Here is a 17,540-nt window from a genome sequence, read left to right as displayed (position 1 = left end):
AATCGGGTAGGCAACCTTGGCTCTTTTATGACTCATGGACTTCAACTCCCAGAATTCCTGAGTCAGCCATGCTGGCTCGGGAATTCTGGGAGTTGAAGTCCACAAGATTAAATGGATCCTGGCTGGGGAAGAAAGAGACAGAGCTACGTACAGGTCTGATCTGAAAAATTATTTTTCCTTGTCTGTTTTACTAGTAAGACTAATTCATCTCCTGAATTGGAAGGACATCAAAAAAACATATCAAGTACTATAAAGTTGGGAAGAGGAAATTTAACATCAGGTGCAAGATGGCTGAAATAATATGGTTTATATAGTGTTCCTTCTGCAGAATAAGCCTTCTTTTTTAAATTGAAGACACATTCACTGAGCATTTGGAAGCTTAAAGGCCAGCATGCAATGCAAGAGATTCTGTGAGTGTTAGAAGAACTGAAAGACTTCCCTCAAGCGATAAATGTTGTCTACTTTCAACAGCATGATGTCAAATGTTTGCCAGCCTAATTAGAGCAGTAGGTCAGCTATTGCTTTCCATGTATAAACCTGGGCCATTAGCTACATCAAAAGGATATATTTTGCTAAATCATTTTTTAATGTTCTGATGTTGAAACTCAGCAGGATTATTTCCTCATGTAGTTTCATTAGTAAATATTAAAATGCATGCAAACATGTACACAAACACATAGTAAACATTTCAAACAGGATTACTTTGCAAAAGATAGTCTTTTCTGGTTTTAAAATATGTATCTTAAGAAAACAAAAGTGCTTCTTGCCTTAAAGTAGGTATAAATCAAAATATATAAGGATTTTAAGGTGAAATAGAAGAATCTATAGAAAATAACTAATCTCAGCTGAAAACCACACACAAGACCAAGTACCACATTGAAATCTATGCTGAAATAATCCTTACTAAATTAAAAGGGTTATAATAAGATTAATGGATTTAATTAATTGTAAATCAAGGTGAAACTAGATTAAGATTTAAACTACCTATGACGTATTGTTTGGAAATAATCATCCTATTTCTTATTTGATACAGATAAATTATGTTATTTTAAAAAACAGAAACATGTTAGATATTTAGAAATGAACAGTTCAGGGATTCCCTCATGATACATTTCCTCTGCTTTACAGAATAAAAGTGTTTCAGGACAGTAATATTTTCATTCACTATCAGGAAATTAGCAGAAGCTAATTGGTGCAAGGCAAAGTGTTTTTCATGCATATTATTCCATACACTTTTTCTGCTGCAGATTTACTGCTGGTAAGGTTCAGTGTTTGGGTATTAGAAAATGCTGAACCGTCCCACAGAAAGTATTGAAATGGGTAAGCAAGGAAGTACAAATGTTGAAGAAAAAGGCAGAAAGATATCTAGCCCCAAAAACGTGTGATTTAAGAAAGGTACCTTCTTAGTTGGATTTGAATACTGGAGGCCGGTATTTTTAGCTATTAACTATCCACATATGTTTTTTGACACTGGATGGCTTTACTTGATCTGTATTCTCTTTATAGTGGGGAAGTTGATTTTGTGCAGGCAAAAGAGCAGAAAAGCATGTTTCAGATGGTAACAAATCAGTTATATATATATATCCCTTTTAGAAGTTCAAGCAGGAGTGTGCATAGGAAAGTTATTAGGGCTTAGCTCTAAATTGGGCTTTTGGAGATAGCTCAGCTAATGTAGTAACATAAGATAGCTGTGAAAGTAATTCTTAAACTATTTCTAGCTAGCTTGGTATAAAAAATTGCCATTAATTGTATTTTGTTGCTGTATTCTTGTTGGATTGCAGAAATGTGATCAGGTATAGGAGAAGAGCAGGCAGCCTGGGCGGTGGAGTCAAGAGAGAACTTAGCCTAGAATCATTACATATCCATAAATGTTCCAAGTCCAGCCCCCTCCAAATTCCATTACCTTTTATTTAGCACCAATTTAGTGTTGTTCATTAGTTGACCAGATTCTTATGCATATGATTGATCAATAAATCTTCTGAACTGCAACTTATGTGTGATCCTGATCCTTTGCACTTGACGTTAGGTGAACGTAGGAAAATGAGCATGCAACATTGTTAACCAAGAAGATTAGATCCTTTTATTTTTAACAATGTTTTGCAAACTGCAAGGAGCATGCCACAATTGATTCATTGTTATCCTTTATCCGTTTGTTTTCAGTAGATCTACAGAATATGTTTTGGTGCTTATTTTATTTTATTTTTTATTTTTAAAATTTATAAGCCGCCCCATTCCCAGAGGACTCTGGGAGGCTAACAATAAAAACACCATAAAACATAACAAAACAAACAGTACAATAACAGTCATCCAGGGGTCAGATTTTATAAACCCCAGGCCTGCCGGAAAAGCCAGGTCTTAAGCAGCTTACAGAAAACCAACAGGGTGGGAGCGGTCCTAATCTCCGGGGGGAGCTGGTTCCAAAACGTGGGCGCCATCACAGAGAAAGCCCTCTTCCGCAGCCCCGCCAAATGGCACTGCTTGGCCGACGGGACCTGAAAGAGGCCCAGCCTGTGGGATCTAACCGGACGAAGGGAACTATGAGCTAGTAGGCGGTGTCGCAAATAGTCTGAAAATTAAAAGCTTTTAATTTTCTTCTCAAAATTTAAACTGCTTAGTTATCTCGTAATTTAGCTTATGCTACAAATTGTCTTCCTAGATTTATCCAGCCTCTTCTCAAAATAGGGGAATTGGGGAATAAATAGATGTGAGAAGCCTTCCTCCTTCCTGATCCAATGGTTTCTTGTTTATTCACTGTGGGTGATCTCTGTGTGAATTGTGTAACCAGCCTGGTTCTTTTCTTCTACCACTCCTATCTCAAACCTATTTTATTCCTCAATTGAAATATTTTATATATGTTGCAAAATGTCCCAGACACTTAAGACTCCAAATTATTTTGTGTGTATAAAAATATTTACAAAATATTTTAGACATTTTGGAAGAGGATAAATGCATTTCAACATAAGTATAGTATTTGTGACATGGTATTTATCCTTCATTTATTTATTTGTTACATTTATTTGCCACCTCTTTTGCCCTTGGGCTATTCTAGGCAGCTTGCAATAACAAAAATGAAAAAATGAAATGTAAACATAACTGTAGTAATGGAATAATAGAATAAACAGTGAAAAACACATTGACACCAGTGCAATGGGCTTTGAAACTCCATTGTGTATATGAATTGGCAGAATATTTTCCTCCATATGGTCTATAAATTGTTTCATTGCTGCTCAGTATGGGGTTAGGATTCATTATCCACATCAGCAATTTACTGAGTATATCTTCAGCTTCCCACTGAGTTAAACTGCTAAGATAACACTGTTGTCGCCTAATACAATATCCAAGTTGCTCTGATTGTTCATTCACAGCTGTAGAAGGCAAAAGCCCTGAAATCTTGATCTTGCTCTGATTTTGGAACGGAAGATTATTATCATGTTAAGCCTCCGGTAAAGTTGCCCCAAAGATATTTTATTTAGAATACTTTTTTTTTGAGGTTGATATATGGCAACAGACTTCAACATATTTTGCTTGATTGGTTGGTATCCCAACTTTTTGTCAGAAATGTAACAATTCAGAATAAGTATTGGAACAATTTCATTTGTATTTCTTGCTAGATAGACAGAATGTTTAAGCCCAGTGGTTGACTTACAATTGTTAGATCCATAACCATTTTCACTACAGGATCTCTTTTTTTATATTTCTTGGTGACCTCTCCCATATCTCTAAGCTCCAAACTATTTTTAACACTTAAGTGGGCCAATTGAAATGATAATGAAATAATTCTATAAATTATATAGATATGTATTATATACTGCTCTACAAATCTTAGAGTAGTATTTTGAAATACAGTATATAACCCATTCTGCTTTTGTAGGTGGTAGATGGAGAGTTCATGGGTACATGTGGCCTTCCATACTCATTTTTGCAATCTCTGAAGCCCCAGAATCATATTACCTTAATTCAGTGGTAATGGACAATTTCTTCATGGCTTGATTTGTCTTTTTTTTTTTTTAAAGGCTAAAATATTGCATCCTTTCATTTTAAAAAGCACATAATTAAAATAGGACTAAAAGCACTGGACCTGCTGCCTTCAGTACTGATTTCACTGCAGGATTGCATATAAATACAGTATATTTATGTCAAGATTCAAAGTAAAGGAAGTTAATTATTCATGGTTTAGATTAATAATGCTAAAATTCTCTTACCACAAAGTGTTCAAAATAAAAATAAAATATTTAATTTGGGAATATTCTGTAAATTTGGCATGATAATTTGTTTATGTGATAACAAGAGGAAAATAAATTTTCACATGGCTTCTGAATAGATATATGTAGCATCTTCTTTTAAGTACAGGTTGTCAACTTATGACTGTCAAGCCCAGAATTATGGTTGCAAGCCATGGTAGTCATTAAGGAGTCACTAAGTGATCGCATCCAATTTTATGACATTTTTGTGACAGTAATTGAACATGGCAGTCATTAAAAAAAGTCCATTTTCCCCAATGGGCAGTTTTTGCTGGAAATTGGAAGTACTGTAAATGCTGGAAAACAGCTGAAAATCATGATCATATGACTTCAGGAAGATGCAAATAAATGCAAGCCAGTTGCCAAGTGCCCAAAATGTGATCACATGACCGTGAGGGGAGGCATGACCATCAGAACTTCAAAAATGGGATGTAAGTAGCTTGGAGGGAAGGGTCTGTCATACCTTTATAAGATCACAAAGCAATTATTATTGAGTCCTGGAAGAACAGGAGCACACAGAGAAATTTCTCCTTTTTTGAATTTTCATGAGTGTAGATTAAAATCCAAGGCTTTGGAAAAAAAAAAAGATCAGGTGATAATTGGGACTGGAATTTCCATCGCTAAATGCAATGCAGTCACAAAATGCAGCCGGGGGTTCTTTTAGGCATCAGCAAAAGAAGCCTAGCATGTGAAAGAAAGTGTGCTGGTGTGAATGAAGAACCTTCTGATCAAGTTTTTGTTTCACACTGGCCCATTTGCATTTGTTCTTGTACAGCTAGAATGATCCCCTTGATTCTTTCTTCACTTTTCCTGCTCTTAGCCATTGGCAGGTGTTATCTTTGCTTCGCCTGCCTTTTTTTAATGTACAGGTAGCCCTCGACTTATATCGGTTCATTTAGTAACCGCTTGAAGTTACAATGGCACTGAAAAAAGTGACTTATGACCATTTTCCAGACTTACGACGGTTGCTACATCCTCATGGTCATGTCAGCAAAATTCAGACACTTGGCAACTGACTCATAATTTATGGTGGTTGCAATGTCCGAAGGTCATGTGATCATCTTTTGCAACCTTCTGAAGCAAGGTCAGTGGGGAAGCCAGATTCACGTAACAACCATGTGAATAATTTAACACCAGCATTGATTCACTTAACAACTGTTAAGGTCGTAAAATGAGACAAAATTCACTTAACAAATGTCTCATTTATCAACATAAATTTGGGGCTCAATTGAGGTCATAAGTCGAGGACTACCTGTATTGGCTATGTAATACTTTGCCTTGGCATGTCTTATTTCTCCAGTACTTAGAAAGCCTTCATGGTGTACTAGCTTCAGTGAGTCTTCTTCACTCTCCTTCAGATATTCTTCAAATGCCCTTCTATTATTTCTAGGCATGTGATTATTCAATCATGTGGCAGGGAATTGAATTATTATTATTAAATTAAAATGTGTATGCTGTCTAACTCTCAGCGACACTCTTCTGAGGAATAGTTGGAGGCAGATAAGAATAAAGAAGGGAAGTCTGTGGAGACAACATTTGCTTTCTTCAAGTATCTGAACGGCTGTCATGGAGAAGACAGAGCAGAACTGTTCAGTTGTTAATGATAATGATAATAATAATAATAATAATAATAGTAATTAAAAAAAGTTGGAAGGGACCTTGGAGGTCATCGAGTCCAACCCCCTGCTCAGGCAGGAAACCCTATACCATTTCAGACAAATGGCTGTCCAGTCTCTTCTTAAAAACTTCCAGTGTTGGAGCATTCACCGCTTCTGGAGGCAGGTTTTTCCACTGGTTAATTGTTCTAACTGTCAGGAAGTTTCTCCTTAATTCTAAGTTGCTTCTCTCCTTGATCAGTTTCCATCCATTGCTTCTTGTCCTGCCTTCAGGTGCTTTGGAGAATAGCTTGACTCCCTCTTCTTTGTGGCAACCCCTGAGATATTGGAACACTGCTATCATGTCCCCCCTCATTCTTCTCTTTGTTAATCTAGACATACCCAATGCCAGCAACCGTTCCTTACCCAATTCCAGCAACCGTTCCTTATATGTTTTAGCCTCCAGCCCCCTAATCATCTTTGTTGCTTTTCTCTGTACTCTTTCTGGAGTCTCAGTTTTGGTGACAAAACTGGATGCAGTATTCCATGTGTGGCCTTACCAAGGCATTGTAAAGTGGTGTTAACACTTCACATGATCTTGATTCTATCCCTCTGTTAATGCAGCCTAGCACTGTGTTGGATTTTTTTGGCAGCTGCAGCATACTGCTGTCTCATATTTAAGTGATTGCCCACTAGGACTCCGAGATCCCTCTCATAGTTACTACTATTGAGCAAGGTACTATACCTGTACATTTGGTTTTTCTTGCCTAAATGTAGAACCTTACTTTTTTCACCACTGAATTTCATTTTGTTAGATTGCACCCAGTGTTCAAGTCTGTCCAAGACCTCCTGTATCTTAAGCCTGTCTTGTGGAGTGTTGGCTATTCCTGCCAGCTTGGTGTTATCCACAAATTTGATGAGTTCCCCATCTATCCCCTCATCCAAATCGTTGATGAAGATGTTGAAGAGCACTGGGCCTAGAACAGAGCCCTGGGGCACCCCACTACACACTTCCCTCCATGTAGATGCACTTCCATTGAGGACCACATGCTGAGTATGGCCGGTCAGCCAGCTACGAATCCATCTGGTGGTGATGCTGTCTAACCCACATTTTTCTATCTTATCAAGTAGTAGGTTGTGATCTACTTTATCAAATGCCTTAGTTGTTCCAGAAAACAGAATAATAAACAGTATCTTTAAATTACAAGGGTTAGTCCTGGGGGAAAAAGTCTACATGCAAGAGTTGTTTAATAATGGGAAAGCAGTAGTGGACTCTGATTCACTGGAAGGGTTTAGAACAGTAGTGGTGAACTTATGGCACGGGTGCCAGAGGCAGCACTCGGGCACATGTGCCATTGCGCCTTGCCTCCCCCTGCGACCCCTTCCTCTCTAGCAGTCCCCCAGAAGGAGACATGCCCTCGAGCATGGCCCACATGGAGCAGCGCAGCCAAGGACATGGCAGCCAGGCAGCGTAGATAAGATTCTGCCCTCACACCCCATCATGCAGTTGATGCTGCAGGGTGCGGGCAGAGGGTGTGGCCGCCATAGTACTGCTGGGCTGCCTGGGCAATCGGCGGCGGGCCCTAGAGACGGTGAGTGGTCCTGTGGGCAGGCGGGGCGGGGGATGGGGGGAGAGTGTGGGCTGGCAGGGGGTGGAGCAGGGGCAGGGCCAATATTGGGGCAATCGGTCTTTAAAAAGTTTGCCATCACTGGTTTAGAAACTAGAAGATCATTTGTTGAGGATGTTGTAGTGATGAATTGGACAGGAGTTTGGATTAGATGACCTTCAAAATCCGTTCTAAACTTTATGTTCTATGAAGAGGACTTGCAATATTTATTTTGAGTAAAATAAGAGAAAGTACATGCTGAATTACATACTATTTGGTTGATTCAAGTTAACTCAGGTTTACTCAGCCTTCCATCCTACCGAGGTTGGTAAAATGAGGACCCAGATTGTTGGGGGCAATATGCTTCATATAAATTGCTTAGAGAGTGCTGTAAAACACCATGAAGTGGTATATAAGTCTAAGTGCTATTGCTATAGTATTTAAGAACTTATGTGAAGCTCTTTATTTCATCCAGTGAATTCTGAAATTGTTAAAGGCTTCTTAGGGCAAATCTGCTTAGAGCAGTTGGACACTTGGGGTCTCAGGGTTATTGTTTTATAAATAAATATATTTGGCCATACTTTTGAAGAGGATAGTCAGGAACAGGAGCTGACAAAAACGGGCAGAGCTACTAATGAGTTAGGAAAGTTTCCTCCATTAAAAAAAGGCATGCTTGTAAATAAGATCACACTGCATGTCAAAGTTCTTTAACCTAATTCTAAAAACAGTGCTTATCTTCTTGCTTTGCTGACCTCAGTGATAACAACAGGAAGAATTTAGAAAGTTGTCATGTGCTACAGTGGTGAGGCAAAGTTTGTGAACTCTATAAGACTATATATAATCTGCATGACCCATACTGTGATTAGAACTTCATCTAAATCTTAAGTGACTTTGATTGAACAGGGTACTGTATCATGTTCTTATTAAAGATATTGAGCCAAAATTCAGTATCTTGATTTCTTATAAAATTTTACATGTTGTAACTAGTGGCAATTATTTAGCAGCAATAAATTCAACTTTATCTTTCTTGTGCCTATTGATCAATGTCCCCCATTGGCTTGGAGATTTTCCTCATTCAACTCATAGATATTTTGGGTCTGCCTGTACTTCAATTCATGTCATAACATAACATTCTAATTCAATTGGAACATCGAACTCAAATTTGTCCCTTTAAGTGAGTTGATTAGTAGTAGTAGCTGTGAGAGAGATCTTGGAGTCCTAGTGGACAATCACTTAAATATGAGTCAGCAGTGTGCTGCAGCTGCCAAAAAAAGCTAATACAGTCCTAGACTGCATTAACAGAAGGATAGAATCAAGAGCACGTGAAGTGTTACTACCACTTTATAATGCCTTGGTAAGAACTCATTTGAAATATTGCATCCAGTTTTGGTTGCCATGATATAAAAAAGATGTTGAGACTCTAGAAAGAGTGCAGAGAAGTGCAACAGAAATAATTAGGGGACCGAAGACCATGTCTAGTTTAATGAAAAGGACTAAGGGTGATAGCAGTGTTCCAATATCTAAGGGGCTGCCACAAAGAAGAGGGAGTCAACCTATTCTCCAAAGCTTTTGAAGGCAGGACAAGAAGCAATGAATAGAAACTAATTAAGGAGAGGAGCAAACTAGAACTAAGGAGAAACTTCCTGACAGAACAACTGATCAGTGGAGCAACTTGTCTCCAGAAATTGTGGGTGCTGTAACGCTGAAGGATTTTAAGAAGAGATCGGACGACCATTTGAAATGGTATTGGGTTTCCTGCTTGAGCAGGTGTTGGACTAGAAGATCTCCAGACTCCCTTTCAATTATGTTATCCTGTTATATTGATTATTTTATACTGATTATTCCAGGACTTCATACCCTTTTTCCACTAAAAGCAGTGGATATTGTTTCTGCATTTTCAATAAAGACATGATATGGTAGACCAGGGGTCCCAAACCCCCAGTCTGTGGATCGGTACCAGGCTATGACATGCCAGCAATTGGTCCACACAAACAAGCAAAGCCCCATCCATGGGATGCAGGCAGCACACAAAACTACACTCTCTCCGGTCCGTGAAAAAACCTTTCTCTATGGAACAGGTCCCTGGTGCCCAAAAGGTTGGGGACCTCTGCGGTAGACATTTGGGATAGTGTTTGCTTAACCAGAATTCCTATATTTATTAAGAGGACTTAGAGGAAACTGATCATGCTGTGGGTTATAGTACTGCAGGATTTATTGAATAACGACAGAGGACACCTAGTTTAATCCAGGGATAGCCATGTAAATTCACTGATAAGCTTGAACCTATCAAACTGGTTTAGTATATATGCTTTCTTGAGTGCCTGGAAAAAAGGTGGAATATAAATCTTACAGAAAAACAGTTCAACTGGCTGCTATACATAGTAATAGCTTTTTGTAACCTCAGCTCTTGCCATTGTGCCAACTTCTGAACATGAATTTGATATTTTAAAAATCTCATGTTTTTTTCCAAACATTTTTTGATCATTGATTGTTTTTATCAAAAGTACAACTATAACTTGTTTCCTGTATGTATACTTTCTTTTTTGGTAAAACTTCCTTTTTCCTGTTTGGTTATGACTCTATAAAGTTAAACAGTTAGCTTCGTTCAAACTGTTAACGCGTACTTCTCATTTGCAAATTGAAACTACATGCTGTAATGCAATAATTGTACTGGACAATTCATCTGATTTTCTCCAAAAATACATTGAGTTGTTTCTGTGATGGCAGCAAGGTAAGATTTTGGCAAACCTGCTAAGAATGACTTACCATTTCTTTGAAGAATAATATTCTGTGTTATTATGACAAGTAAGAATTCTGAAATCATCAGCCCAAAAGTAAATTAGGCTTATTTATCATTACAGAGTGACTTTTTTCAGTCTCCAGATTATGGTTGAAGATTAAATCTTATTTGTTAGTTAATACGCCTACCTAGTGATTTACCTTTCTCATTTTAATGAATCTCAATGCTTTTTTTAAAAAAATGTTTTCTTAAACTGCTTTTATTGTATGATACGAACTGAATGCCATTCTGTTTAAATCTATGAAATTATTTTGTCATGTGCTGTTGTTTAATTGAGCATCACATGCAAGTTGTATATAGAATTGCTACAAATTTTGCAACATTACTAATTCTGAATTCAGATAATCAATTCTAAACTGATTTAATTTGCTATTCTAGTTAAATATATTTGTAGAACTATTTGTTTGATGCTACTTTCCATGTCAGTGTTTATTTGTGGCACTGTGGAAAATAGCATCTCTTCCTTAATGTTATATATTTAAAGTCTTTGCTTTATTTAAAAAAGAATTAGCAAATCACCACTTCTTTACCATACGGTTAAACAGTAAGCAAAAGAATTCTCTGGGGAGATGAGAATTATTTGGCCTTTGAGTCATCTAGTCTGCAAGGTCTCTTAACTCTCCCCTCCCCTCTCAGTAACTGCAGGTGCCTCAATTGATATGCATACAAATGAGATTCAGTTTTAGCTACCCCTTTCTCCTAAGCAAGAGGATAGAGATATGTTTATATGTTTGTAAGTATTCCAGCTGGAGTCCCTACATGTTTGATGCTATTTTGGCTATCTCATATTCACCCTAAATGGGAAAATATATGGTGGCTGAGATTACCATGAGGAACCACTTGAAGTGACTCTTCCCAGAACTCAAGGAAGTCATGCAGGCAGAATTTGAACCTTGCCTCATCCAGCCTGCATAAGAAAAGGAAGAAGTCAAGACATGGTCTTGATCCTGTTTTCCACTCTGGCTCCACTAATATAAATATATGTTTAAAATTAAAAGTGATACAGACAGTATAACAAAGCAAAGAGTTTTAGTTCTCATATTTCTTGAAATAACAATATATGTGTGTAATTTTCTTCACTTTGGGAAAAGAACAAGGAAGTTCCTACCACTGTGACTACCTGATTTTCTCTTGTTGATAGTAGGTCTCTAGAACAGCGGTGTCAAACTGCCGGCCCACGGGCCGGATTTGTTATGCCGAAACCACGCCCACCCCAGCTCCAACAATGGAGAAAAAGTTGTGCTATGTCACGACACGTCATGTAACGTTTCAAGTTTGACACCCCTGGTCTAGAATAAGCACTGATCCTGAGAATCGAAGAAAGAAGCTCACTCTTTCAAAGATTAATTGGTAAGATTTTGAATCAACTGTCAATTTTCCATGGACTGAATTTACATCGTGATTGATTTATTGATTGTGAGCCATCAAGTTGGTGTCAGCTCTTAGAGGACATTAAGCTGAATTTACCTAAGAGCATCTATCCCCAGCTTGGCCCTTCAGGTCTTCCAATGGTGCATCTGTTAGTGCTATAATTGAGTCCATCCATATTGATGCTGGTCATCTTCATCTTTTCTTCTTTTTCCAGCATGACAGACATCTCCAAATTTCTTGCTGGTTCCCTTAGTGCTGGTAGACAATCATTAAAAGACAGAAGCTACCTATCACTTCAGTATCTTCATTGAAACTGGTTGCATTTTCTGTTATCATAAGCGAGTTTTTTTATTTGGTCTCATTTTTTCATTATACTCTTAACTTTGGTTACAAGAGCTTTGCAATCATTTGCATTTTCAGCTATTAGTGTCATCAGTGTAGTGCAGGTTGTTGATGATTTTCTTCAATTTTTAAAACCATGATCATCTTCCTTCAGTCCTGCTTCCTTAATATATTTTCCACAAATAAGCTGAATAAATAATAAGCGAGTATACAGCTTTGTCTCATTCCTTTGCCAGCCTGGAGCCAATCTATTTTGCCACATTCTGTCTGTACTGTGACTTCTTGTCCTGGTGATAGGTTTTGCATGAGAATTCCTATTTTTCTAAGCACCTTTCATAATTTGACATAATTGACACTATCAGTTGCCTTTCTGTAATCAATGCAGCACATACTGGCTTCCTTTTGGTATTCTTTGGTTTTGGCAATTACCCAGCATGAATTAGCAATAATGTTTCATGTTCTTCTACCTTTTTTAAAAAATGCCAGCTCTTTAGAAAAGGTGGAAGAACATGAAACATTATTTAGGGCTCCAATCTTTGTCAGATGTTCCTCGGTTTTATTTTGCTTTTCTGTGAAATTAAGGATATTGTATGATAGCTTGCATGTTGTGTATGGAGATTCTCAATCATCCCGGTCATGGTCGTCCCAAAGATAATTTTCAAAAGGCAACAGGACTTTTTGTGGTTTTTTCCTTGAAAATCTATCACTTCTCATCCAAGAAGCTCCCTTAGTTGTGACTGAATGGTGGGGAATAGAAGGATTCTCCACTATCCTATTTTATTCCTCACCATCTTATTCCTCACCATTCTATTTTATTCCCCATCATTCTTCTATTCTATTCTTCTATTCCCCACCATTCAATCAGAACTGAAGAAACTTCTTGGATGGGAAGTGAAATGTTTTCAAGGGAACGAAACCAAGGAAATCCAGTTGCCTTTTGAAAAACACTTTTGGTGGCTTCCGCATTCTATGAGGTCACCTTTCTTTAGTATTGGTATGTAGGTTCCCCTTTTCCAATCTGTTGGCTACTGTAACATTCTCCAGATTTTCTAGCATAGTTTGATTACAAGTAGTCCTCTTCTTATGACTACAATTGCTACCAGAATTTCTATTGCTAAGGAAGGTAGTTATTAAGTGAGTTTGCATCTGATTTTATGACCTTTCTGCCACAGTTGTTAAGCGAATCACTGCAATTGTTAAGTAAATCACATGATTGTTAAGTGAATCCAGGTTCCCCGATGAACTTTGTTTGTCAGAAGCTTGCTTGGAAGATAGTGAACACATGAACATATGAATGATTATAATGCATTACACCATTGTAAATACATGCTGGTTGCCAAGGGCCCATATTTTGATCATATGACCATTGGGATGTCTTAAGTGTGAGGACTGGTAATAAGTAACTTTTTCAGTCCCATTTTTTCACTGTCATTATAGTTTTGAATGGTTGCTAAATGAATGGTTGTAGGTTGAGGATGACCTATAAAACTTCTACTGATTCTTCTTTTATTTTTCCTATAACTTTTCTTTGAGTGTTACAACAGCTTCTTTAGCCTTCCAACTTGGTAATGATCAGATCTAACTTCATCGTCCAGTATTAGAGATGCCTGTAAGTAGGGATTATCATCTAAGGTATCTTGAATGTCGGCATCTCTACTGTACAAAATTTCAGTACTGTATATTCCTTCCACCTTTGATTCTTCTTGGAATCCGTTACTATTAGTCCAGTGATTTTCTTTAACATATCAGTTTTGAGGCTGGAAGCTCAAATTTCTATAGTAGCGGTATAGATAAGATGTCAGTACTTTGCCATTGTAACATGATTCCATGTCTCTTTTTGTGGCCAAAATCCTGCCATTTTGAAGTCAAGCACCAACCATATAAGAATATAAAGTAGAAGTACCATAGTTAAATCAAGTCTGTCTGGAGGAGAATCCTGAAGCATTAATTGTCAGAAGTAGTATTGAAATTAACTTTGCCTCTATTATTTGGCTTGTTCATAAGGCAGAAATGGACGACTTCTGTTGGGTCTAAACCACAGATGTCACAGGTGAGCAGCTTCAATCGGTCAAATAACTAAGTGATCAGGTCAGATTCATTTATTTATTTATTTTTAGTAGGAAAAGTGGTTTTTTTTCTGTTTTTCTAATCATGTTATCTCTGTTTTAATGATTTTGTGGGGACTGTACCAGTCACCATCAGGAAGGAACCTCAGAATGCAAGCAGAGATCATGACTTCAAATGAAGAACTTAAATTAAGGATAGTCTTTTTTTAATCATATGTAGAATATCCTATGTATGTAATATGTTACATTACATCCTGTAATATGTATGTTAGGAATTGTCTCGGTTCAAAAATAAAGTTCAATCTATTCTGTGGTGTAAAGTCTCTTGAAAGTCAGCATAAAATATCTTTTGATTCACAGCACAGCTACGTCAATAACCTTTGGATTTCTATATTATAATGCTGAATCTGGCTTCAAGTAATGTCATATTATCTGTTCTAAGTTCCTGTTTTGCAGACTGTGGATTTTATTGAGGAAGTCAGCTATTGAATAAGTACTGTATTTACTCATAGTGTTCCTTAAAAAGAAGAAAATCACTTTGCACTTTTGTTTTGAATCATGTACTGATAAATCTTTTGTCTCTTTCATCATGCAATCTCCTAATATGTGCTTGGTTCTGATTTGAAATCTATTCTAGTGATAGTTCGAATTCTTCAATAACTCAAAAGCATTTTATACAAACTTTTCAAACCCAGTATCACTTCTTGAGCACTTTAGAAACAGTTTGGTGTTAAACAGCTGTTGTGTAACAGAAAGTTTGCTGAAAGCTGTTCTCTGAAGTGTTTTACTTGTAAGGTTCATCTCAAAATCATTGAAATTGAAAATTTTAAACTTTCAAAAGCTATTTTGCAAGAGAATCTATGTTTACACACACTATCATTTTAGGACAGTAGAATTAGAACTTTCATAGATGTTTCCAGGCACACACTGAAGTGCTTCAAAACATTAGTGTGACTTTTCAAAATTATGTAACTATATTTTCAAAAATTAGACCTTGCAAAGATGTAACAATGTGTTGAACTTGAGGAAAAAATATACATAAGCATTATGTCAAATCAAAGCAATTATTTGGGCCAAATAACATTTGGTAGTATCTCGTAGCTTCTCATAAAGTTTTGTTCAAGTCAAGCTTGACTTATGGTGGCTTCATGTCCAGGTAGCTTTCTTGTCAGCTACACAGATATAGTTTGCTTTACATTTTATGTTTTGTCTTGTTTTGACCTCCTGGTTAGCCCTGGTATTCCTAGGAAATCCCATTCAGGTCCTAAATAGGCCGAACACCATTCATTTATTTGAGCAAGTAGTATTAATATGGGAAGTTATTTTAGAGTTATATTACTTTGCTCCGTAATTAAATTACATTTTCTCAATTCAACTAATCTTGTTTTAAATAAATTTACATAATCATACATTTTCCTGAGAATTGCCATAACTAAATTAATTTTAATTAGCTGTTTAATACATTATCTTTTTCAGAGTGAATGGATTGCAGCAACAGGCATGTGGCTTCTTACCTCTATCATACTAGGTAACATAGGTCAGCTCTACATCCTGTATAATCTCAGAGTGGTTTTTTTGTTAAACAGCCATACTAGATGAAGTTTACATTGGCTTTAGCCAACTCATTCTAGTGAAGTCAGAACCATAGGTTTGTGATTTCCGGTTGGCCTGGGAGAAAAATATATTACTGCGTTCACATACAATAGTTAAAAAAATATCTGGTTAACCAACAGGAATTAGATCTGCTTGTTGTCATTTATAGTAAGAGAAAGAACTCATATTTTCCCATAGCTTTCCCAGCTGTAGAATATACTGCTGAAGTTTTATGTGACTGGTGTGATCTATTTTGCTTATAAGTACATATTGTAGTCCAGCTATTTTTGGACTAATATTACAGATACATAATTTGGCCCTTGCTTGTTGAGAGAGAACTAGAATGATAAATTATCTCATCCTCTTTAGTACCGATATCTGCTTGCATATTGTTTGATGTGATTTTTTTCCTTTCTTTCTCTCTTTCTTTCTTTCTTTCTTTCTTTCTTTCTTTCTTTCTTTCTTTCTTTCTTTCTTTCTTTCTTTCTTTCCTGCTTGAACAAAAACATGAAACTGTATGTTCAGGGCTGTTTCTCAGAGGCTCTGATGAATGAGACATTGCAGAAAACTTTTAAAACCCTGCTGATCTTCTGGGACAGAGTTTTTGTTTCTCTGGAGCAGTCTTAGCAACTTTAAGATGTGTGGATTTCAGCTCACAAAATTCACTAGCCAGTATGCTGGCTTGGGAATTCTGGCAGTTGAAGTCCACAGAATTTAAAATTACAAGGTACAGGGAACACAGCTGTGGAGTACAGTGGAGCAACGGGGATGAAGAAACTATTGGAGAAATAGTTTGGTGTAATGGTTAAAGGTGCTGCCCTAGAAACCAGGAGAGTGAGAATTCTAATCCTGCCTTAGGCATGAGAAAGCCAGCTGGATGTCTTTAGTCCAATCACTCTTTTCAACCCAACCCATCTTATAGGGCTGTTTTTGTGGGGAAAATAGAATGATGAAGAGGAGCATTATGTATATTTGCTGCATTGAGTTATCTATAAAGTAACAGAGGCAAGGATAAAAATCTAACAAAATAAATACGATACCTTGGTAGTGATGATGGTTATGTATTTATTTTGTATGTAATGTATGTATTTCGTATTTATTTTGCATAACTGGTGAGCTCTCAAAATAACAATATTCTTCCACCCTACAAGGACTCTTGATCTTACATAATAAAATTAACATGCAAGTTACTGAGATATTAAAAATTAGGATTTTTTTAACAAAAGGAGAATAAGAAAAAAGTTAGTATTAAGTCTGTAAATAACAAAATTAGAACAGTGGAATCTAACAGAGTAAGGAAATAATTCTAAAAATTATTCTTGCTTGTATATCTCAGGAGCTGAGTTGGAGATAATTGTAGTCAGTTCATTCAGTTAATAGTGGAGCAGCTGTCACCATGAAAGATTAGTGAGGGGAAAAACATTTTATTTCAGTCCTTCCCTTGTATGGCTTTATTTTGGGGGGATGCCTATTTCTCTCTACTTTTCAGAATCTTTTTCAACCACTTGAATTAAAAAAAGTTTTAAGGACATCCACTTCTTGATCATCTAAAACAGTGGTTCTCAACCTTTTTAATGCCACGACCCCAACTGGTCGTAAGTCGAGGACTACCCAACTGGTCGTAAGTCGAGGACTACCCAACCGGTCGTAAGTCAAGGACTTTCCCTGCCCGGGAGCGCCGCACATGCGTGGTGCTGCCCCCTGCTCCAGCCGAGGCGTAGCTGGCAAGCGGCAGAGATGGCACACGCCGACCACCGGCTGGGCCACCAGCTGGCCCAGCCCAAGGGAGATAAGGCACCCGCCAGGCCCCACACGCACCAGCAACCCTCCCTGCGCCTGCCGGCCTCCCACCTCCCATCCCTGGCCCTCTTTTACTTACATTTTTAGTAGTTGCTCAGCAGGGAGGGGTGGAAACTTCCAGACAG

The 17,540-nt window shown here is 37.4% G+C and overlaps 2 protein-coding genes across 16 annotated transcripts in view; one reads left to right on the top strand and one right to left on the bottom strand.

The window, feature by feature from the left end:
• Positions 1-17,540, bottom strand: part of DEGS2 (delta 4-desaturase, sphingolipid 2) — a 226,031-nt gene that overhangs the window by 58,367 nt on the left and 150,124 nt on the right. The window lies entirely within an intron of this gene.
• The window catches only part of EVL (Enah/Vasp-like), a 227,488-nt gene that overhangs the window by 105,603 nt on the left and 104,345 nt on the right, over positions 1-17,540 (top strand). Inside the window, exon 1 of one of the 14 annotated variants that reach the window (XM_039339692.1) lies at positions 9,543-10,174. The exons of 12 other annotated variants lie outside the window; for them this stretch is intronic. In XM_039339692.1, the coding sequence (XP_039195626.1) occupies positions 10,164-10,174 (11 nt within the window). In that variant the 5' untranslated portion in view covers positions 9,543-10,163. Of the gene's footprint in view, positions 1-9,542; positions 10,175-15,488; positions 15,551-17,540 lie in introns of those variants that run through there. One more of the 14 variants, XM_039339687.1, reaches the window with a different exon arrangement.

Source organism: Crotalus tigris, unplaced genomic scaffold (genome assembly GCF_016545835.1).
Source record: "Crotalus tigris isolate CLP2741 ecotype Arizona unplaced genomic scaffold, ASM1654583v1 scf7180000017737.1785205, whole genome shotgun sequence".
Classification (NCBI taxonomy): domain Eukaryota; kingdom Metazoa; phylum Chordata; class Lepidosauria; order Squamata; family Viperidae; genus Crotalus; species Crotalus tigris.
The sequence above is the reverse complement of the archived record's forward strand: the minus strand, read 5'-3'. Positions and strand labels throughout refer to the sequence as shown.